The sequence below is a fragment of the Branchiostoma belcheri genome, unplaced genomic scaffold (assembly GCF_001625305.1).
Source record: "Branchiostoma belcheri isolate BF01 breed outbred unplaced genomic scaffold, Haploidv18h27 scaffold2, whole genome shotgun sequence".
NCBI lineage: Eukaryota > Metazoa > Chordata > Leptocardii > Amphioxiformes > Branchiostomatidae > Branchiostoma > Branchiostoma belcheri.
This window is the reverse complement of record NW_017803490.1, coordinates 2,140,578-2,161,661: the sequence shown is the minus strand read 5'-3', so window position 1 is coordinate 2,161,661 and position 21,084 is coordinate 2,140,578. Positions and strand designations below refer to the sequence as shown.

Genomic DNA, 21,084 nt, shown 5'->3' with positions numbered 1-21,084 from the left:
AAAGAAAGAGAGACATGACGTCATCATTCAGTTTAACACGATACGTCACGTCATTACGTCATCCTTCATTTTAACAGGGTACGTCACGACATGACGCCATCATTCATTTTTGAGGCAATCGATGCAATTTCAAGGACGGCAAAACTTTATGTTAAAAGCTTTCGACCAGTCTTCTTCAATAGACTGACCCAGTGACACTTGTCATGTGGCTTCTCTGAAGTGTGACGTCAACACTAGGTCGACAGATCCCTTGTTATTGTGTTAACCCTCGCAGAAGGAAAATATATTGTTTTGCTCAGTTTCTTCCTCTTCTTCTCCAAATAATTATAAAGTCATTGACCTGGACCAGACGTCTGTCACCATGGTAACTGTTTCTGTAGCAGACACCCTGTGGTGTTGGGTTGCATTGTTTAGCAGAACAGAGTTGGAGAGCCTGGCCTCCATAAATATGAATGTATATGACTTTGAGTAAGAATAGGAAGTTTATTGCAAATTCGTGCCCGGAGGCTAATTGCAAATCATAAACATACAACAGTATTGAAACAGATTATATTATTATTCAATAGTATTTACATGATGAAAAGTAGAATAAAGAATAAACAGTGCAGAAGTTTATTGGGCTAGACCATGTGAAGGCAAACATAATACATGTGCTTTGCAAATGTTACCTTTCTAGTTGTTACTTTTTCCCTTTCAGACACGTCCGGTATTTTGAGGAGACGTATCCCGGCTCCTTTAGGTCCACCTACACCTACAACAACCTGATGTACGTGCTGGCCGGGGCCGTCGCCGAGAAGATCGGCGGGCAGAGCTACGAGAAGCTGGTGAGAGACCGGATCCTAGGGCCGCTGGGCATGGACAGGACGGCGTACTGGAGCGAGGTACGTTAAAGGCAAAACATACTGCGTCTGCCCGAAACTTGTATTGTGTATAGCCCTTCGGCAGAACGCAGACGTCTATAGTTCAAATGTTGGGCAAATATATCAATCACATACAAGGGGCAAAACCTGCTGTTAAAGAAATCCCATGCTATTTTAGCGCGGCATCGTGGTAACTGGTGATGTAGGAGAGATCCTGTGGTGTTGGATTACATTATGTAGCAAGTTGCAGGCCTAGGACAGAGTTGGAGGGGCTAGGTACCATACATATGAATGTGTTTGAGTAATTTAGTTTTTTTCATGACTAAAACCAGAAACAACATTAATTTTCCTAGTTCTTATAAAGGTATTGAGAGGAGACGTCCGTCTGGAGAGGGTCGCCATGTCCTACCGGACTTACAAAGGACCTGCCTGGACTGTACCCAGAAGGCCCCGCGTCCCGCCCTTCCTGCGGACCAGCAGCCCTCTGCGGTCCTGGTCGGGACACCCCTTGCCGCTCAGGGACATCCCAAGGACAAGGTCACTGGAGCACGGGCTGGAGGAATTCGGGTGGGAAACAATACTAGTATCTTCTTATTAAGGCATTAAGGAGGCCATACATATCAGGGCACTCCAGCCATCACTTAACAGAGACGGAGGACGATATAAACTCCCTGGCACTTTTGATCAATTGCTTACGTCACGTATCAGTGAAGTCTCGTGCAAATGTGACGTGCCTGTAACCGTAACCCTCGCGAGATTGCGTTTCGAAGTGATTGCTCTGCTGCATTTGTTTTGTTTTTATTTGTTTGTTTGTTTGTTTGTGATAGACCCCTTGACCTCGACCTCCCTGCCGTTGGAATCCTCTCCAATGCTGTGGACATGGCTAAATACATGAACTTCCAACTCAATCTCGGAAAGCTCTTAAACGGAAGTGAACTTGTACCACGGAAGCTGATGCACCTGACCCACAAGCCCCTCACACCCATCAGCGAACGGGGTGCAAACAACAAGGGGAAACCAAGATGGCCGACCTCGTCAACAACTACAGCCTATGGCATGGGATGGAGAGTAGGCAATTATAATGGTAATCTGTAGTTTGCCTCTGGCTGATTCTCAGTGTATTTTTGAGGCCTATAATAAAAACGAACACCGAGGAACAAATCAACACAGAGAAATCCATTTTTATCACAAGGTACAGAGTAAAGTTACACTCAGTAATTAAGCATCTAAGAGTAGAAAGGTAAAATTTGAAAATCAAATGCATAATGTTTACCTTCGCATATGGTCAGCTCAGTTAATTCTTACTCAAACACATTCATGTATACGGTGACAGGAGCCTAAATCCTCTTGCTATAAAATTGCAACATGATGTAACCCAGCACTAGTTACCATGGTGACAGACGTCTGGTTCAGGTCATTGACCTTACTTGTTTGGAGAAGAAGAGGAGGAAGAAGAAACATAACAAAAACAATATGTTTTTCTTCGGCGAAGGTAAACATAACTATCAGTCAAAAACATTCGAAGAGTATAAACGCTATAATTCTACATTTTCGCACACATATTCTCAAAGTACATACCTTTTGACCCAGTTGAAGCTCACTGCCTCCTTCTTCCAATGGAATTGTTCTTACTAGAAGAAATTAAATGATCTATTTGGTGTTTCTTTCTAGGTTACAGAAGGTTAGACCACAAGGGTCTCGCCAAGGGGTTCAGCAGCCAGATTACCCTGTTCCCCGATGTCCAGGTGGGCATATTTACCTCAATCAACGGGCCATCAGCTGGAGGGGCAACCCCAGGGCTCATTAATGAAATCGTCCATTATTTGGCTGCCGATATTCTTCTAGGTAAGCAACCATCTACTCACAAATGTGACTTGGTAGTAAGTATTTGATCGAACATTGCAGGAAGTTTATGGCGTCCCCCGTCTCCAAGGGTCTCCTATGACAATAAATATGTTCTATTTGGCCAGTTTTTTCTAGCTGCAATTAATAAGCAGGTCGTTGATCTCTCACATTGGGACGACGCCATCTTGCGTCTTTTTTATCAAACTGCCAAGGACTGTAGCTTGGCCGACTTGTACTTGGGCACGATTTAGAGGTTTACGACTTATCTAGTATGCGTTTCGGCAAGCTTAATGTGAAGATCGCTAAAGCCAGCGTTTGTTTTCAGGTGAGGAGCACTGGTTGCAAATGGAGAACGTCTGCACGTACCCAGCGCCGTGGATTCTCCCTCGCAGTAGGAACGCCAGCTCTGTTGACCATGACCGTGGCCGTGACCGTGACGCCAGCACGCCCCTCGACATAGCAGACGCCTCGATGGGCGCCCCTCTTTCCCATACCTTCATCCGGGACATGCGAGAATTCGAAGGGAACTACTTCTCCCGCGCGGTGGGAAACTTCACCGTAACTTTCGACCAATCAGAAGAGAAGCTGCGCGTGAAGTACGGCCTGATTGGTCGAGGCGTTCTTATCCCCACCACCAAAAGTCACATTGTATACCTCCGCCATACCGACCCGGTGGAGGGACTGGGAGATATGCCTCTGGCAATCGACAATGCAACCGGGCCAGTTCGCTATGTGGCTTTTCCTCCTTCACCCAATAGTAACCCTCTGGTCTTCTTCAGGGATGTGGATGAGTATGACCCACCCGAAGCTATGTGGGGCTGCCCCTCGGAGTAACTGGCCAGGAGTTGCCATATATTCATCCGGCTTGTCGCAACTGTAACATGCTGTATCGATAACTTAAGAATCAAATTTCTGCATCACAGAAAATTGCAACGACACCTGTAATCAGTTTTAAAATTAATTCATAGATTGCTTCTGATGTAAACAGTGTGACAATGTACCCTTAACTTAAACAGAACATACAATTAAACAAATTATGCAATATCATTACATTTGTATCTGCTTTGCTATCTATGTTTTGCTGTATGGCATTATCTAGTCACTACACGTTGTACGAATGATACAGATTTCATCTAAAGCGACGGAAATTAAGGATAGAAAATACATCAATGAAGGTTAGACATCCAGGTAATAAGGCACTGACGAAAGGTAGTGGATGCTACCTGAAACGTCTGACTGTTTCCAAAATCATATCCAGTTGCTTGATTGTTTTTTTGGCGATAAAAAATACAGTTTGCGATGATACACGTTCTTGTAGTTAGAAAACCCTTAAGCTTGTTCAACTCCTGATGCTGAAAGATTGTTTCCATGTGTGCCGATAACATACGGCCTGCCCAGTGGGGGACTTGGCATCCAAGTTTTGGATGGAGCAACACCTACAAGGGTCATGGAGGTACATGCCATAGCCTCTGAACCGATGCCAGTTGGGACAGCCCTTAGGAACACTGACATTTGGCGAAGAGATATGGCATCACTGATTTGAACCAGGGGAGTTGTCGTGATACCAACGCTATAGAGCAGCTGGCGATGCCGGACAGATTTGAGCTGATATAGGCAAGTAGAGTTCAGGGTAACAATAGCGCCGCACTGCGAGAGAAGTTAGAACTAGAATGCAGAACGCAGAACGCAGAAATATCGTTTGGTAAAGCTGGTCACTCAAAATTCATCTGCAACAGAACAATAGAGCGTTTCGCTTCTGTTTTATCATCTCTTTATTTTCTAGATGACAAAAAGTCAACTTAAACTAATTCCATATCCCCTTTTCATTCATTTTAACATCTTAACTGTTTTCCATCTCAAAACCTACGTCTAAAGTGATATAAATTATACATGTGCACGCAAATCATGACCAAGTCGTCAACATAAAAAAAGTACAGTTCCTTCATTTGACCCACCTGAAACTATGCAATTTCTAGATATTTATCAATGGTACCCCATATGTAAAGGCTATTTCAAATGCTTCATGAAATGATGACGAAAATGCGATGTGAGCATCAATATCAGACCGATGTCCTCATCTCGACCAAGCCTCGTGTTCTCGCGAGACTAGGTCACTCCGTGTTCAAGATGTATACAGTCGACATCGAAAATTTGGAGGTACGAGTTGTTACCTTTATAAAACAGTCACTGATCGAAGAATATTATAATATACTCATCCAAAATATCTTTTTGTTGTTACTTTTCCACCCTGAAATTTCATTGGATGCATCTAAGAGTACATTTCGTCGCCACCGTGGACCGAGTCTACCTCTCCACGCCGGACCATCTCATTTCGGCGTCACTGGTCCGACCTATGACGCAACACGCCAGCCGCACTCCGGAGTTACCGTCTACCGGGCTCATCTCGTGCCCGCCACGGCCGAAGTCATCCTCGTTCGCATGGATCTAGGAACATGAAAGGGGGAGAGAGGGTCGTGTGTCGTAGCGTTAGAGTGTTCGGCTTAGAACCAAGAGGTCCCGGGTTCGAATCCTACCTTGTCATCGATCTTGTGCCCTTGCTTTGGGAAAGGCAGCCTTTATTTTATGAAACAAAGACTAAGCTTTCCTTCCAACACTGGAGTCAGTTGGCACTTACCCTAAATTTTCTGAACAGAGACGGGGGGCGACACAAGTTATCTGGCACGTATGACCCGCTACTACGGTCACGTGTCTCTGACGTCACGTTCCAAGAGTAGACGGGTCCATTCCCTGAACAAGGTTGAACGAGTCAGCCGAAAATTTGGGGTAAGTCACCATTCATTCCAGTGTCGGAAGGAAAGCTGATGTTGATACTCACCACCATGGATCTGCCCAGTATAGAGTAGGGTCCCAGCAGGGAGGCGTTCTCCACATCAAGTAACATCATCACACGGCCCAGCTCGTCACAGTCAAGGTTCCCTAGGTCACCCACTTTCCTGCATGGTGAGAACACGTGCCAATCAATCAATCAATAAATAAATAAATGAGGAATTGAGTTTGATAAATTAATAATTTGATGTCTAAAAAACGCTGAGGACTTAAAAAAACATCTTATTCGAACATAATGTGTAGCCTATTGAATATGTTCAGAGAAGCCACGTGACAAGTCTCGCTGAGTCAGTCTACTGAGGAAGACCAGAGTGACTGGTCGAAAACTCTAGGTGAGAACAATTCTTTGTATTGGAACAAAGCTTTTTAAACATGCAAAAACAGATGAACTTTCACGGTAGTGATTTGAATATAGTATCATGTGCAAAAGGATCAACAACAAGGATCAACAACTTTTACCAAAATGCTAATAGATCAAAAGTTCAAAGATCAAAAGTCATGCCCTGACCTTTCCGTGGAGTTCAGTCCGCCATGTGAGTTGTTAAAGGGGTTATAGATCGGCCCGGCGGTGTCACAGCCCATGCTGAGGTCACCGTCCGTATGGATGTGGAACCCGTGCACGGGGTCACGCGCGTCGAACCCAACAAGGTCAACCAGCACCTCGATGTTGCCACCCGTCAACTGACGCCATATTTGAAAAAATAAAAATGGATTTTTTTCAAACAAAATATGTGTCTTATCTTTTCTTTTCTGTACGAGTATGTATATTAGACGCCTCAGACATTAGTTTTTACATGTACAATGCTTCTTCAATGAGGGCCCAATGATGGTGTAACGCTAATTGCTATCGCTAGAGGTCGCCCTTGGATTTACCTTTTGTCTGATGTCTATGTGTCCGTTGATGCCGACTTGATCCTCCAAAAAATTGGGCCGCATGTGGCAGTGTGCGTACGCGTAGCCGCTTTCTGAGGGAAAAATAAAATTTTGGTTTGGAAGGAACGCAAACGAAAATCGCTACGGAAAGGCAACACACGAAGCAACGTGACTAGTCTCACTGGGTCAGTCTACTGAAGAAGGCCAGAGTGACTAGTCGAAAGCTCTAGGTGAGGACAATCTCTTCTGTTTGAACAAAAGTTTTAACCTTAAACATGTATCTACCAACACAGAGGAGCTTTCATGATAGTAAAATACGATCTGATAGCAAACTGATAGTTACTAAAAATGTGACCATACTGTTAGCCGTAGCAAGTAGGACGCATGGTAATGATATAGACTGGATGCTAGACAAATAGATCTCCGGACAAACCTGCACATATCGGACAACACTCGCCCTTTGGAATGACCTGGTCTTCTTCAGGACACGACAGGTCATCAGGATCCACACAGTTACATTCACGGGTCTTTGGGAATGAGGGAGAGATTACATAAAAGCAGGTCAGTAACTAGAAACGTAACATTTTCAAAGCAACTGCATAATGTTTACCTTCACATGGTCTAGCCTAAAAAAAGTACTGCTCTGATTTTTCTTACTCAAACACATTCATGAAAAAAGAAAGGGACCAGCCACTCCAGCTCTATCCTGCTACAAATGTAACCCAAGACCACATGGCAAGAGTACAACAGCACCAGTTACCATGGTGACAGACGTCTGGTTCAGGTCATTGACCTTATTTGTTTGGAGAAGAGGAAGGAGAACAGAGCAGACCGATATGTTTTCCTTCTTCCTGCTGTTTCCCACGTACCTGTATATATTCCCGTCTCGCCTCCTCGCTAGACATTCTATCCAAGAACTTCCACAGCATGGTGACGTTCTCGCGCAGGCGCAGAAACTTGGTCATCTCTACGAAAGCCTCCTCGCTGTCGAATTGGTGACCTATGACCTCTGAGGGACAAAATAGTTTCTGGGAGTTTTCCGTAACATGAGTGAACATCTTCTTTCAACAACAACAAAAAACACTAAACAATGACAAAATAGTATAAAGGGAAAACATACTTAATTTAGTCTTAAAAGTCGTGTAGCAAAAATATAATCACACTGTCTTTATTTTAGAACAGAAAGAAAATTTCTGATTTTATATAATTCATGAAAATTAATTCACTTACGCTCAACCCATGTCCTGTTGTATGTGTTCACCCTTGAACCCTGACCTCGACTCTTCTGTGACGCCGTCAGCGACAGAGGACGGGGATGTCTCAACCGCGCCAGCCTGTCCCGACTTTCCGATCCTTCCACACTCGGGCGGCGGCTGCCTGAACTCACAACCGGCAACTTGGTCACCCCTGTCCTCCCTATCAAACTAGACACTCGATTGGTCTCATAGTCTGGCCCTCTATGCGAGGGCGGCGAGCCCTGTCCTGATTGGCTGGGATAGCTCGAACTTGATTGGCTGGGATAGCTCGAACCTGATTGGCTGGGATACCCGGGTCCTGATTGGCTGTAGCTAGGCACCGGGTACGGGTAGCCTGGTTGGTTGTGCTGACTGGGGTAGGAGGTGTATGACACGGCCTGATTTGCATAACTTGGCATCGGGTTGGAAAGCGGGGGCAGGCGGTTGTCTTGTGAGTATGACGTGTACCGTCGGTAAGGGTAGGAAGGCCCTTTCGTTTGCTGAAAAAAAAAAGAAAAACGATGAATAATGATTTCACTGTAGTAACGTTATACAACGGGTACATTGTACACAATTTAGCTAATTATGAAAAACATTTGAAATTGATAGTTTTAACTCAAACATATTCATATACAATATATGGAGACCGGCCCCTCCAACTCTGCCCTACTACATATTACACCCAACACCACAGGGTGTCTGCTACAGCATCAGTTACCATGGTGACAGACGTCTGGTAGAGGTCATTGACATTGGCCCGATTTGTTTGGAGAAGAAGAGAGTAAAACATAAACATTTTGTAGCTGATCTTCTAACTTTTAGAAAAGTCGAATGACGTCTGGTCCAGGTCATTGACTTTACTTGTTTGTAGAACAATATGAGGAAGAGGAAAGAGAGAAAAAACGTTATGTTTTCGTTCTCCGAAGGTAAACATTAAAAAGGAACGATGTCTAACCTGTTGTTGTTGATGTTGTCTCTGTTGTTGTTGTTGTTGTTGAGGACTGCTGCACTGCCTGCAGCTGACGCGGCACTTCTTCAGCATGTACCCGGGGTTGATGTTGCAGTGCCCTCTCTCCGCCCAGGACGGGCAGAACCTGCTCTCATCCACGCAATCTGCAGGAAACAAAACCACCGCCAGGGGTCGTGATTGAGATGCCAAAAGTAACCTGGTACCCACCCATATTTAGCTGCCTGGCCGAAGGTAATAGAAATTACAAAAGGAGCATAAATTTTGCAAGGCAAATGCATAATGTTTACCTTCTGATATGGTCTGCTCTGTACTGTTAATTCTTACTCAAACACATTCACATATATGGTGACAGGAGTCTAAATCCCTCCTACTATGAAATTGCAACATGTCCCCCAACACCAGTTACCATGGTGACAGACGTCAACAAATGAGGCCATGGGCCAGGTCAGAGGTCCCTGCTTGGAGGAGGAGAAGAAGAAGAAGAGGAAGAAGAAGAAACTGAGCAAAAACAATATGTTTTCCTTCGGTTAAGATTATTACCCTGTGTCCAATGTCCAATGTCTACTACACGCATGTTATTTCATTTGTACCCACCGTTTAGCACATGTGTCTATTAGACCGTACGTAACAAGTGGTGCATACGTGACAAGTGGTGCATTGAACTTGTATAATCCGGAACGACATGCCGTGAGCACAAATAAGATGGCGGACTGTGAAAGGTCACGACAGGTCAGGTTCAGGTCAACGTGAGGGCGAGTGCACGTGTCAAAGGGTCAAGTTTGGGTCAAAGTCAGAGACCCGTGCTTCGTTTCACGGCGTTCACATCGTTTTTTTGTAGTTTTATAGGGAGTCATTTCAAATTTCTCGCTAGTCAACCCACTGGGTGGGTCTCTTGACTTGTAAAGATCGGTATTTGCATGACGTTCTGGAAAGTATTCCAGAACAGGCGAATTTTGCTGTTATGCAGCAAGATTAGACTGTAATTTCCAACACAAGAAATTGGACTCACCCAAATTTTCGACTGTACAACTCCAGTCTTTGTCAAGGAATGACTTCTACCAACACAGATGAACTTTCAAGATAAGAATTTTGCTGTTGTCATTTCAAGTCAATCCTTCAAAACTCCTTCCTTCCTTCCTTCCTTCCTTTCTGCCTTCCTTCCTTCCTTTTCCTTCCCTCCTTTCTTCCCTCCTTTCTTCCTTCTTTCCTTCCTTCCCTCCATCCTTCCTTCTTTCCTTGCTTCCTTTCTTCCTTCCTTCCTTCCTCCCTAGCTTCATTCATTCATTCATTCATTCCTTTATTTCTTCTAAAAATGGCGCTGTTCATGGATGATTGGGCAATATGACTAAACCAATGATCTTATACTGTTCCTTGCTGGACACAGCTTTGACTAATTCAGAACTATCAAATCGTCATGGCCGTTTTATGTCAAACAGAAAGAGGCCAGGGTCAGCACCCAATGGGTAACCATGCGTTTTACCACTCGGCCCAGCGGTATTTTACAAGAAACAAAATTGTTACCAGCAGCCTATTCCTAACCCCTTGACCCCGTTTTCTTCCATTTTGACCTTGAAAGAAGGACATGTCCTTATTTTGGACATTTTGCCAATTCAAGAAGCCATAGTCTCCTTGAAGTCTACAGTTGAAACATCTGTAAATATGCTTTACTAAGTAGCTTCAAATATGAAAAATTCGCAACCTCATACAGCACTTTCCATGTGCTATATGACCTCATTTCCACTCTATGACCTTGCTCCATGACGATTTTTCAAGTTCAAACAAAATGGCGGGGGTGTGAGGTCAGCAGGTCAGACGACATGACAGGATGTGATTTATCGTCTGATGTGACCTTGAAATAGAGGTCACGGTCTTGGGACGAAAACATTACCACAAACGTTTCTTTTTGGCCAACACAAGGCACTCTCTTCGACACTCTTTTATTTCTAAAGTCCTACTCTACCTCGCAATTACAAATATATTGCCAGGGGTTGGCAACAAATAAATCGAAGTCGACCAGTTTTAACCTGTAGCAGTTATATTTGTTTGAATAGAGCACTGACCGCTGAGTTTCTGATCCTAAGCAAAACGGACCCTATACGTGCTGGTATCTTTCCTACAGGCACCATTACAAAAAAGAGAGCCCAATAAAAATGCCTAAAACACGTTAAAAAATAAGCCTAAACCTCTACTTGGAGAGTAACTCAAGACGTGCCTGTGGCATCTTTTAAATGAAAAGTTTATTGCAAATTTGTGTCCAGAGGCTAATTGCAAATCACAAAACATAAAAGAACATTGAAACAGAGTATAAAATGACTAAAGTCTACATGATGAAAGGTAGCTGTCTAGAATTACAAGTATGTCTAAAACTATGTCTGAAAAAAGAGCACCAACACTGGGCTGCTGTGTAATATCAATTTGACATCAGTAGTGGAAAGAAATGGGCATATCATGATCACATCCTTTCAGTCTGTCAAAGCTAATACGAGCCAGACACTAACATAAATGGTGGCTGAGTGCCATTTTTACCCACCGTTCCTTTAATTGTCGCGATCAAATATAAGCTTAAAAGCTTTTTCTCAGACCACCTGCGTTTACAACATAGACACGGCAACACAAGGGGCATATCCAGTATTCACTTGTAGAAAGCTGATAGCTGTCTATGGCTTTTAAAATTGCCTGGATGCCAGACCCCGGTTCAACACAATACTCCCTTGGGCTGGGGGAAGCCACAAGCCCCGATCCCACAGTTAGCACCTGGGGGTCTAACTTATATATCTGATTAGCCTCTACAAGGCTTCGGGAGGTGGCTGGAAATAGTAAAATCGGCCAAATAGAGAGATAGCATGCCAGGGGAGTGCGGCAAACTGTTCTCTCCAGCAGACCGACTCCCCTGGCATGTTTTCTCTCTATTTGACCGATTTCTACTCTTTCCAGCCGCCTCCCAAAGCCTGGTAGAGGCTACTATCTGAGGGGGTGTCTTTGGTAAAGTTTTAGGAGCAAAGGAGCTAGCCTGTATACTGCCCCTGGCAACAGTCTGGCACCCAGGCTAGCCCTGGAGCCGAAGAGCTAGCCTGTATACTGCCCCTGGCAACAGTCTGGCACCCAGGCTACTTTTAAACTGCTGAGTTGGTTTGCTGTGCAAGAAAATGGCAAGGTTAGGGCAATCCAAAGGTACTACAGGTCGCCTAAATGGTGATATAAAAGGCCGTGGCATGTGATAGAGCCATTGGCACTGTGACTCCACTCATGATCAGCAGGGGTCATCCGGGTTCTTCGCGACAAAGCATGTCGGGAGGTTATCGCAAGGATTCATGGTCATAAATCTCGCACTGCCTTGCCTTGCTTTGGCACTTAATTCGATCTTACTGGCTCTGTAATCTTCCTATCCTAAAGCTTTATTCTTGTCAGGTTTCACTTTGGATAGAAATATATTGTACGTTTTCCTGGCCGAAAATTTTGCGTTCAGTATATTCAAGTTTTAGCCTTGAATAGTATTATACTGTGTCACAACTTAAGTCCTATCCTAGAGGACGTCCCTAACCGAAGCTAGGTACTCATTTCCGCCTGAGTGAGGTGAGGAAATAGGTGTAGCTTTTCCCAAGGACACAGCAATGGGGCCTGCCATGCATGGATTCGAACCCAGAACCTTCGGATTCTGAGTCAACCCTGGCCTATGGATCTGTACTAAGTTGCTGGCACGCTATCAGTTGTCTTCGCAATGCCCAGTTGGTTCTGATAGATAAGTAAAGAAATTGCACCGATGAGCGAGACCGCGATGAGCCACAAGGGACACTCTTTAAATTTTCTTCTCTTCTCTTGCCAAGAGCGAACGTCTGCCAATGTTAACATCGTAATCTGTTCCCGCAGTTTTGCAAATTAGATTTTGATATACCTGGCGTTTGTCGGAGAACACTGAGGTAAAATACGGCGTGTTCTCTTGGAGGGTTGGAAGGTTTGGGTGAACTAAGAGCCGGTTTGAATTAAAGTGGAAATGTCACTGTATTCCTGGATCTATAAATCTTACAACCACACGGAAAAAGGTTATGGGAAAGATTAAGCCACTGAAGAGATGAGGTGTTTAGGTTTTGGGAGGGAAAAAACTCGTACGTCCAGAAACATATTATTCAGAACTGTAAACTTTGCAGAACTTTGAAAGACAGCAATTTTTGTAAAGTTTCGAGTGGGAAAGTAAGCTACCACAGGAAGAATAGATGTCAAGCTAAATTGTAGATGCTAGCATAGTCAACGTCAAGCGAGTGAAGGGGCGTGAGTGAATGATCGAGTGAGTGAGTGAGTGAGTGAGTGAGTGAGTGAATGAGTGAGTGAGTGAGTGAGTGAGTGAATGATCGAGTGAGTGAGTGAATGAGTGAGTGAGTGAATAAGTGAGTGAATGAGTGAGTGAGTGATCGAGTGAGTGAGTGAGTGAGTGAGTGAGTGATCGAGTGAGTGAGTGAGAGTGAGTGAGTGAGTGAGTGAGTGAGTGAGTGAGTGAGTGAGTGAGTGAGTGAGTGAGTGAGTGAGTGAGTGAGCGAGCGAGCGAGAGAGCGAGTGACTCAGGAACACACACCAATATTTTACCCTCCCCCCATTCCGCAACTTTCCAATTCACTCTAAGGCCTTTGAAACGGCCATTACCAAGCACCAACAAAAACAACGATAAACCAATTATAAAACACATCACTCAAACTGTGTAAAATGTGCTGATTTCTAACGGCAAAGACATAAAAACACCATGATAACCAGTTTGTACTAATACATAGCGACATGTGTGAGTTATAATTACTTTGAAGCCTTCTTGTTTTTCCATATCTCGAGCCAATATACCGAGTGAAACACTACCACAGTTTCTAACTCAAAGCAGGTGTCAGAAAGTCTGTGTAGTCGTCTCATTTTGTTCAGGCTTATTTCCCCTAACATAACTAACCGTATATCACACGTTAAGAGATACAGTAAGTTACAATATGCTTGTTCATAACGGTTAATGTAGGTGTAAATCTAGGCGTTCTGTAATGGTATTCTCAAAGCCTTAGCTCCCTCACTTTGTACTTATCATTAAATGTTTGATTCGGTACGACACAGATTTCGGACTAGTGATTCTGCTTGTCGTTTGAAGTATATTGGGGTTAACGATATCCAAAAGGTTTGGGGTGGGGGTCAAAGGGGCGAGGCGAAAGTTGTAATAGGTGACGAAAAGATTGCAGGGTGGAAAGACAAACACATGTGTATGGAATATTGTAGCGTGCTGTTGGTGTGGCGGGGAGTCCTGTATGGGATCAGAGGGTTCAGGGTTCGAATCCTTGTCGGCGTCCTGATGTCCTATTTGTCGCGCTGCAGTCTTTTAAACGGAACGTTTAAGTCAGGCATCGGTGCTGTGTGGTTGACGATAGCCATACTCTGGACCTTAATGCTAGGTTGATCGGATGCTTTGACCGTCAGCCAAAACAGTAATACTAAACGTGCAAACTGATATAAAGCAGACTAAAATATAATCTCCCAATTATAGACTTTCTTTTTATGTTTACCGAAGGAAAACACATTGTTTTTGCTCAGTTTCCTCTTCCTCTTCTTCTCCAAACACCTGGCTGTGACCTGGCCAATGACCTGAATTGTTGACGTCTGTCACCATGGTAACTGGTGTTGGGTTACATCATGTTGCAATTTCATAGCAGGAGGGATTTAGACTCCTGACTGACCATATATATGAATGTGTGACTAAAATATAATCTCCATATTTACCGACCGATGGATATGACCATGGGCAAAAAAAAGTTTTTCACCCGTTCATGCCACAAATATATCTACTTGGAGATGAACTAAAATGCACAGCACTTGTCTATGTTGCATGAATGACCAGAACGTTCACACCAACACTCTTTTAGAGTTCACGTTAGACGTATAGCGTCCTTTTAAAAACACGATATACAATGTATAAACGTACATGTTTTTTCCACGTGTGATTACATATACATATCAAAATCAAAGCTGAAAAAAAAGGATAAGGCTCAACTTTCAACCTAGGTCTGTTTAATAATTTGACGTACGTAGAACGATCATGGGGTTGTGGCAAAGGGTTCACAGTATGACACCGTTTAGAGGTAAAATTTACAGCAGTTAGCGACATGATATTCCGGTTGACATGACCTAAGAGATTGTGACAGACAGGGAAACGAGATTTCCAGGTTTTCGCCAAATTTTTTACCTCAGAATTTGTTCCGAGCGGTTTGTGGAATTTCCCCTCTAACTAGGGTCAAATGTTGTACTGCATGAACGCATGCAGACTTGTGTCTTAAACCTGGACGTCCCGTGTTCACGGAGAGCCACACATCGAGTGTATAGCATACCAGATATAAGTATGCCATGGAATAGCTTTGATGTAACTTAATAAAGTAATTGAATTACCAGAAAATGTACTGCGAAAATCCGCATTGAAATCGTTTTGGGTTCCTTTGAGACTATATACATTTGAGGCCATATACATTTAAAAGTATAAACATTATACATTATAAAATCTACTCCAGTCAAGAACCGTGATGAGGGGGATACAAGCTAAGTCACGTTCGGAACCGCGTTATTCTTACTGCAGCGACACCTTGCGGCGAGAAGTAGAATCAGACCTGAATAATCATAATGTAGCTGAAGGACTACCCTTGGCAAATAGATTATTTTTGTTGAGCAACAAAGAACTTTATGATAGATCCCAGACAAGTCGTTTTGCCTGGATTTTTCTAATATACGATAAGCTACACTGTATTATATGAATCAGGATTTGAAAAAAAAACGTAACAGAAGGGCTACCCTTGGCAAATAGATTATCTTTGTTGGGCAACAAAGAACTTTATCATCGATCCCAGAGAAGCTGCTTTGCCTGGATTGTCCCTAATATACGATTAGCTGCGCTGTATTATATGAATCAGGATGTGAAGAAAAAAAGCGTAACAGAAGGGCTACCGTTGGCAAGTAAAACATTTTTGTTTGACAACAAAGAACTTTATCATCGATCCCAGACAAGCTGTTTTGCCTGGATTCTCCTAATATACGATAAGCTACACTGTATATAAATCAGGATAATGTAAAACCAAAACTAACTGACACCTATATGTGTTTCTGATTATCGCCAAGATTTACAGCTTGTACCAAACCCCTGGCTATGATGTACCGTGTAATCTTTTAACAAATGCTGTAGTCAAAACATTGGCAGAGGATCAACACATTACACGTATTTGTGGCGCTTTTTTCGGTTCAGTAGCAGCAAGGCGGTCTTGTGGTAAGGGTTGACTCAGATTCCGAAGGTTTTGGGTTCGAATCCCTAGCAGGCTTCATTCTTTGTGTTCTTCAGAAAGGCATTTCCAGGGGTGCCAAAGAATTCATCATTTTACGGAATTCATACGATCCATTACTAGGAAACATACGAATTTTACGGAATGCATACGATCTATCACGTATGTTTCCTAGTAATGGATCGTATGAATTCCGTAAAATTCGTATGAATTCCGTAAAATTCGTATGAATTCCGTAAAATTCGTATGAATTCCGTAAAATTCGTATGAATTCCGTAAAATTCGTGTGAATTCCGTAAAATTCGTGTGAATTCCGTAAAATTCGTGTGAATTCCGTAAAATTCGTGTAAATTCCGTAAAATTCGTATGAATTCCGTAAAATTCGTATGAATTCCGTAAAATTCGTATGAATTCCGTAAAATTCGTATGAATTCCGTAAAATTCGTATGAATTCCGTAAAATTCGTATGAATTCCGTAAAATTCGTATGACTTCTTTGGCACCCCAAATTTAACACCTATTTCCTCACATGACTCAGGTGGAAATTAGTACCTAGGCTAAATTCGGTTAGGGACGTATACCTGGAGGTACAGTGTTTAAGGAGAGCCACACCTCAAGCACGTTAAAGATCCCACCACACTTACCGAAAAAAGCAGGGATCTTTCCTCTTTAAACCTTACAGTTTGGTCTCAAACGTAACTGAAAGGTATCTGTATCTGTATAGCCGGTATAACCGCCCTTCGGCGTAACACACCAGCTTCGCAGGCACGAGGCGCGGCGGCAGCTGGCTACATTACTCCGATCGACTTGTTACACCTAACCCTTGAACATCTAACTCTAGACATTGTTTAAAGCTATGTAGTGACAGCGAGTTCCACTCTGCAATAGTTCTAGGAAAGAATGAATTCTTGAATTGAACACCTCAATCCTTGGTTGATAATTCTGGTACTTGAAGGCATGGCTATTTCTTGTTCTCTTCTGGGCTGGTATTAGGTACTTAGTAGTTGGGACGTCCACCAGTTTATTGGTCATTTTGTACATCATGCACAGTCTGGACATTTTTCTTCTGTCTTCCAGTGACTTCCAGTTTCTTTTCATTTCCATCCAATGAATCACCGTTTGCAAATAGGATTTGGGTTAAAACTTGAAAGACATTTTAATGTTAATTTCAAAAAACTGATATTACTGTATTTGTCCTTTAATCCAGGATTGGTAGGGTGGTATAGCATGAAAACCACATACTTGTTTTAACCCAGCCTGGATGAGATACTAGCTACGGATACAATCTCGTTTCCCGTCGGCTGAACAGACAATCACGTGACCCCTACCCTGATACTAATTATTCCGCCCCTTTACCCTCTGACCCTTCCTCCCTAACCCTCGTAAGGGTCATTCGTGGCTCAACCTTTCTCTGTACGGTCACATTTCCCGCCCAACCCTCCCATGACTAATCCGAGAACACCTGGATTCTAGAACGTTAGTTACGTTTTCTCATCTCATACGACATCGTGTTACCTTAGTTCTTACTGACTTATCTAGACTCGTACCTTTCGTCATAGCACTGTACGTTATCCTCAATGGTACCTGTGACATAGCGTACGTAATCAGTTGTTACATAACCTTCATGTTGTCTCTTCTCTGCAAGATACCTGCCTTGCTAGCGTTCACAGTCACTTTGTGGCCATTGCTGTACTCAGTATGTTGTGTAGTTGTAACCTCTGATATACTCCAGAATTGTGTTATTGTCGTATTTTGAACCACGTTACTTACGAAGGTCAGTAGTTATTCAGGTGTACCTGTAACGCATCATTTGCTTAGCCAGGATGTTTTCAACCTTGTTCACGCAGATGAGCTTTTGAACTTCGCCGGTTAGAAGTTACTTACAAGTCAGGATGCGTTAAACATCCGCTGGACAGAGCCTTGGTTTAACCGACCAGCCCGACTTTGGCTAAACAATTGGCAACCAGGGTAAAATAGGTCGCCAGCTCGCAGCACATGACTTGTTGTTGTTGTATTAGGCTCCTGTATACGTATGTACATGCTATGAGAGCTACATTGTGTAGAGAGTATCGGTGTTACTGAGTTGATGAGCCAATTGCAATAAATGCCCGACCGTACTGAGGTGACGGTGAGCTCTCTTCTTCGCAAGAGAACTATCAGTGTGGACACTGAACCGTCGATTGAACTGATATACACATACTTCACTCTGCAGCGCGGTATTTCACAAACCTTGGCTAAACTTCAATACTTACCGTAGGGCGTGCAGAGGGCGGGCCGGGCCGGGTGTGTGTGGCGGGGGGCACGCGAGTACGTGCGGGCAATACTCAAGTACTCTCCAAGCAGAGGTTTGGGTTGAGAAAAATGGGGTATTGTCTTTGGCGTGTGTTTGTGTTTCCGCAAATTTGTAGTCAGCCTAACTTGTGATGATATGATATTTTGTATATTGGTAGGTAGTAGGGAGACAAAGGTCAAGGTCAAATATGGGCCTCCTTGTGGCTGACCTTGGTACTGCAACAGAACATCTTTTGATCTGAACATGCTAAGTTCTTGGATTTTTGGTGACAGATAGCTTTTCCTGTCAGGAATGAGTGGTGTGGGTTTTGTCCCCCTAGCAGCTTGTTTTGGGTTTTGTTCTGTTTTTTGGTTCGTTGATCGGGATTTCTATTTATGCACTGCATCTTTTTGGGTTTGCGTAAAAAAACATTTTTTTTCTGTGGTAGCAACAGAAACAAACGGGGCATATTAGAAAGGTCACAGTTTTCCCCACCAACCTCTGCTTGGAGAGTAGCATTAAGTAATATCCAAGCAGGTATTTTTGGTGGCTACAAGACAGTTAAGTATCAAATTGGCCAGGCGGTACCCATTTGCCTCCAGTACATAAAAAGAAGGCCCGATAAAAAAAATCTAAAACTCGTACAAAATAAGCTTAGGTCTAAATCTCTACTTGGAAAGTAGGCATTTACGTCTTTTTATGATTTAGTAGTGTAGTTTTTTCAATTTTTTACTCTTAACCCTATCGAGAAAGAAAATTTGGTCGGTAAAACAAGGTATAAAACTTAATTTAAAAGGCCTGGAAATCTTGCACTGAACCTTACATCTGCTCTGAGCTAATAGCTAATGAGAGAGTTAATGGCACTTGGAAGTTGTCGGAGACGGTCATATATTTCTTTCAGTAGACGCGACCAGGCTTTTATACAGTGGGTGGTCGGGGTTTCTAGCCATTCTGGCAAGTCTTAGTAAAACTGTCAGAAGAGATCTACTCGAAGGATTTACTTATTTTGGCACCGCATCTTAACTCGGTGATCTTTGTTTCACAAGACACTGCTTGTTCATTTGACATCAAAATACAGTTGAAATCCAACTTTAAGGGCTCGAAATAAGTTATCTTTCGTGCAAATGAACGTCGAAAGCAAAGCCTTTTCTATACCGAGAAACAAAACATACTAGTAGTCTCCCGACGAAAAGTGCGCGGCCTTTCAAAAGAAATACTATACCGGGTGGAGTTAGGGTGTTGTGCGGTCGGTTGAACGTTACTGTAGCGTTCTGTAATCGTTACAGTGGAAGGAATGCGTACTTACACCGGCTGTCTGACTCGTAGTTGTAGGAAGGACTGCTGTACGGATAATAATGCTGAGCCCTGCAAGTCTCCAGGATCATCCAAATCAGCCACTTACTGCAAAACCTCGCCATATCTTTGCCAAGTCGGCACCAGCCCAAACCGCGGTCGCAAAAAAATTTTGCCAGGAAGCGTCCGGGACACACACGGCACACTTGGCGCGATCTCGACGTCTTGATCAAGCGGAGTCCGGGGTTGGCAACCGGCCTAGATTTTCCCCCTCTTCTTCTTCACATGCGTCGCACACGTGATAGAAATTAGCCGGACGTAAGCCCGACTTAGAGCCGGCTTCAGGGTCTGAGAGAACCGCTCGCTGTGGGGTAGACGCTCTGTGAAGATGAACCTAAGATCTCTACATACACGTCAGAGTACGGACGTCCTCTCCTCGATAAATCTCTAACTGCCAGTGACAGGCCCAGTAGTTCGCGGGATGGTGGGATGGAACGGTGATGACGGAAGACACAACTCACTACTGTCCTATCTTGTCACTGTCGTCCTGGATTCCTGAGTTGACTGGGGCAGAATGAGAACAAACGAATGAGAGAATCACAAAAAGGACGAATGAGAATCTGAGCGACGTATCAGTCGTAAGCGTGGCTGTTTACAAGTGAGAGTGATAGTCTGACCAAGTTCCGTATAGCCTGGGTGCCAGACTGGTTCTAGGGCCTACACAGGCCAGCTCATAGACTCTAGTGCCAACATGTCCCCAAGGAAATTATACTATACCACAGCCCTTCTCAGTTAGCCTGGGTGCCTGACTGTTTCCAGTGTCTACACAGGCCAGTTCCTCGACTCTAGGGCCCACATACCCTCAAGGAAAGTATAGTACAGCCCCCCTCAGTTAGCCTGGGTTCCAGACTGTTTCCAGGGCCTACACAGGCCTGTTCCTCGGCACTAGTGCCAACATGCCCCCAAGGAAATTATACCACAGCCCTCCTCAGTTAGGCCAGACTGTTTCCAGGGCCTACACAGGCCAGTTCCTCGGCTCTAGTGCCAACATGCCCCCAAGGAAATTATACCATAGTCCCCCTCCGTTAGGCCAGACTGTTTCCAGGGCCTACACATGTACAGGCCAGTTCCGCGGCTCTAGGGCCAACATGCCCCCAAGGAAATCATACCACAGCCCCCCTCAGTTAGGCCTCCTCTGGGCCTAGCGTGCTATGGATCTGGCATCCAGGCTATATGGTCCACGGAACCAGTAAACTCGACTTCAGATAAATCTTGTGTGGTATCAGCTAGCTTAGGTTCAGGTTTCACAAGGTTGTGGGGAAGGCAGAGTTTTACCAAGGACAGGGAGACCGCAGTGACACTGACCCTTTGCCGGCTGTCACATGTGTTGTTTCGGGGTATTTCTCTACCGTCTCGCGGCGAGGATTGGCTCAGCTATCATGCAGAAAGTTAATTGTGGTCGTAGACTATGTTGGCAATTGCATTTTCGGGAGCGGCAAACTGTTCTCTTATCGCGGACCAGCTCTATAGCATATCATCTGTCTATTTGGCTAATCTCCAAGCAGATCATACGGTGGCAAGACAGTATCCATTGGCCAGAGGAGTGTCCATTA

At 43.9% G+C, this 21,084-nt stretch overlaps 3 protein-coding genes across 3 annotated transcripts in view; 1 reads left to right on the top strand and 2 right to left on the bottom strand.

Moving 5' to 3' along the window:
- The window catches only part of LOC109469011 (NAD(P)H-hydrate epimerase-like), a 55,174-nt gene extending 54,483 nt beyond the window's left edge, over positions 1–691 (bottom strand). Inside the window, exon 1 of the mRNA XM_019767400.1 lies at positions 669–691. The gene's annotated coding sequence lies outside the window, so the exon portion shown is untranslated. The remainder of the gene's footprint in view (positions 1–668) is intronic.
- LOC109468369 overlaps positions 1–3,554 on the top strand; it is a 5,688-nt gene extending 2,134 nt beyond the window's left edge. Inside the window, exons 5-9 of the mRNA XM_019766619.1 lie at positions 221–237; positions 677–881; positions 1,225–1,427; positions 1,688–1,944; positions 3,031–3,554. Of these exons, the coding sequence (XP_019622178.1) occupies positions 221–237; positions 677–881; positions 1,225–1,427; positions 1,688–1,944; positions 3,031–3,539 (1,191 nt within the window). The 3' untranslated portion in view covers positions 3,540–3,554. The remainder of the gene's footprint in view (positions 1–220; positions 238–676; positions 882–1,224; positions 1,428–1,687; positions 1,945–3,030) is intronic.
- A 1,403-nt stretch (positions 3,555–4,957) lies between these two features.
- Positions 4,958–19,923, bottom strand: LOC109468802. The gene is made up of 9 exons (XM_019767141.1): positions 19,485–19,923; positions 8,616–8,773; positions 7,656–8,160; positions 7,295–7,434; positions 6,859–6,952; positions 6,426–6,517; positions 6,061–6,233; positions 5,542–5,659; positions 4,958–5,150 (listed from the first exon to the last, which is right to left on the bottom strand). Exons 1-9 carry the CDS (start codon positions 19,594–19,596, stop codon positions 5,010–5,012), a joined length of 1,533 nt encoding a protein of 510 aa, XP_019622700.1. The 5' UTR covers positions 19,597–19,923; the 3' UTR covers positions 4,958–5,009.
- Between the last annotated feature and the right edge of the window lie 1,161 nt (positions 19,924–21,084).

Excerpts from the sequence above, each read along its gene's own strand:
- LOC109468802 (XM_019767141.1), bottom strand. The coding sequence starts at position 19,596 with ATGGCGAGGTTTTGCAGTAAGTGGCTGATTTGGATGATCCTGGAGACT. Across the intron at positions 8,161-8,615 it reads GACAACATCAACAACAACAG|CAAACGAAAGGGCCTTCCTA; the intron begins GTTAGACATCGT and ends TTTTTTTTTCAG. Across the intron at positions 6,953-7,294 it reads CGAGACGGGAATATATACAG|ACCCGTGAATGTAACTGTGT; the intron begins GTACGTGGGAAA and ends TCATTCCCAAAG.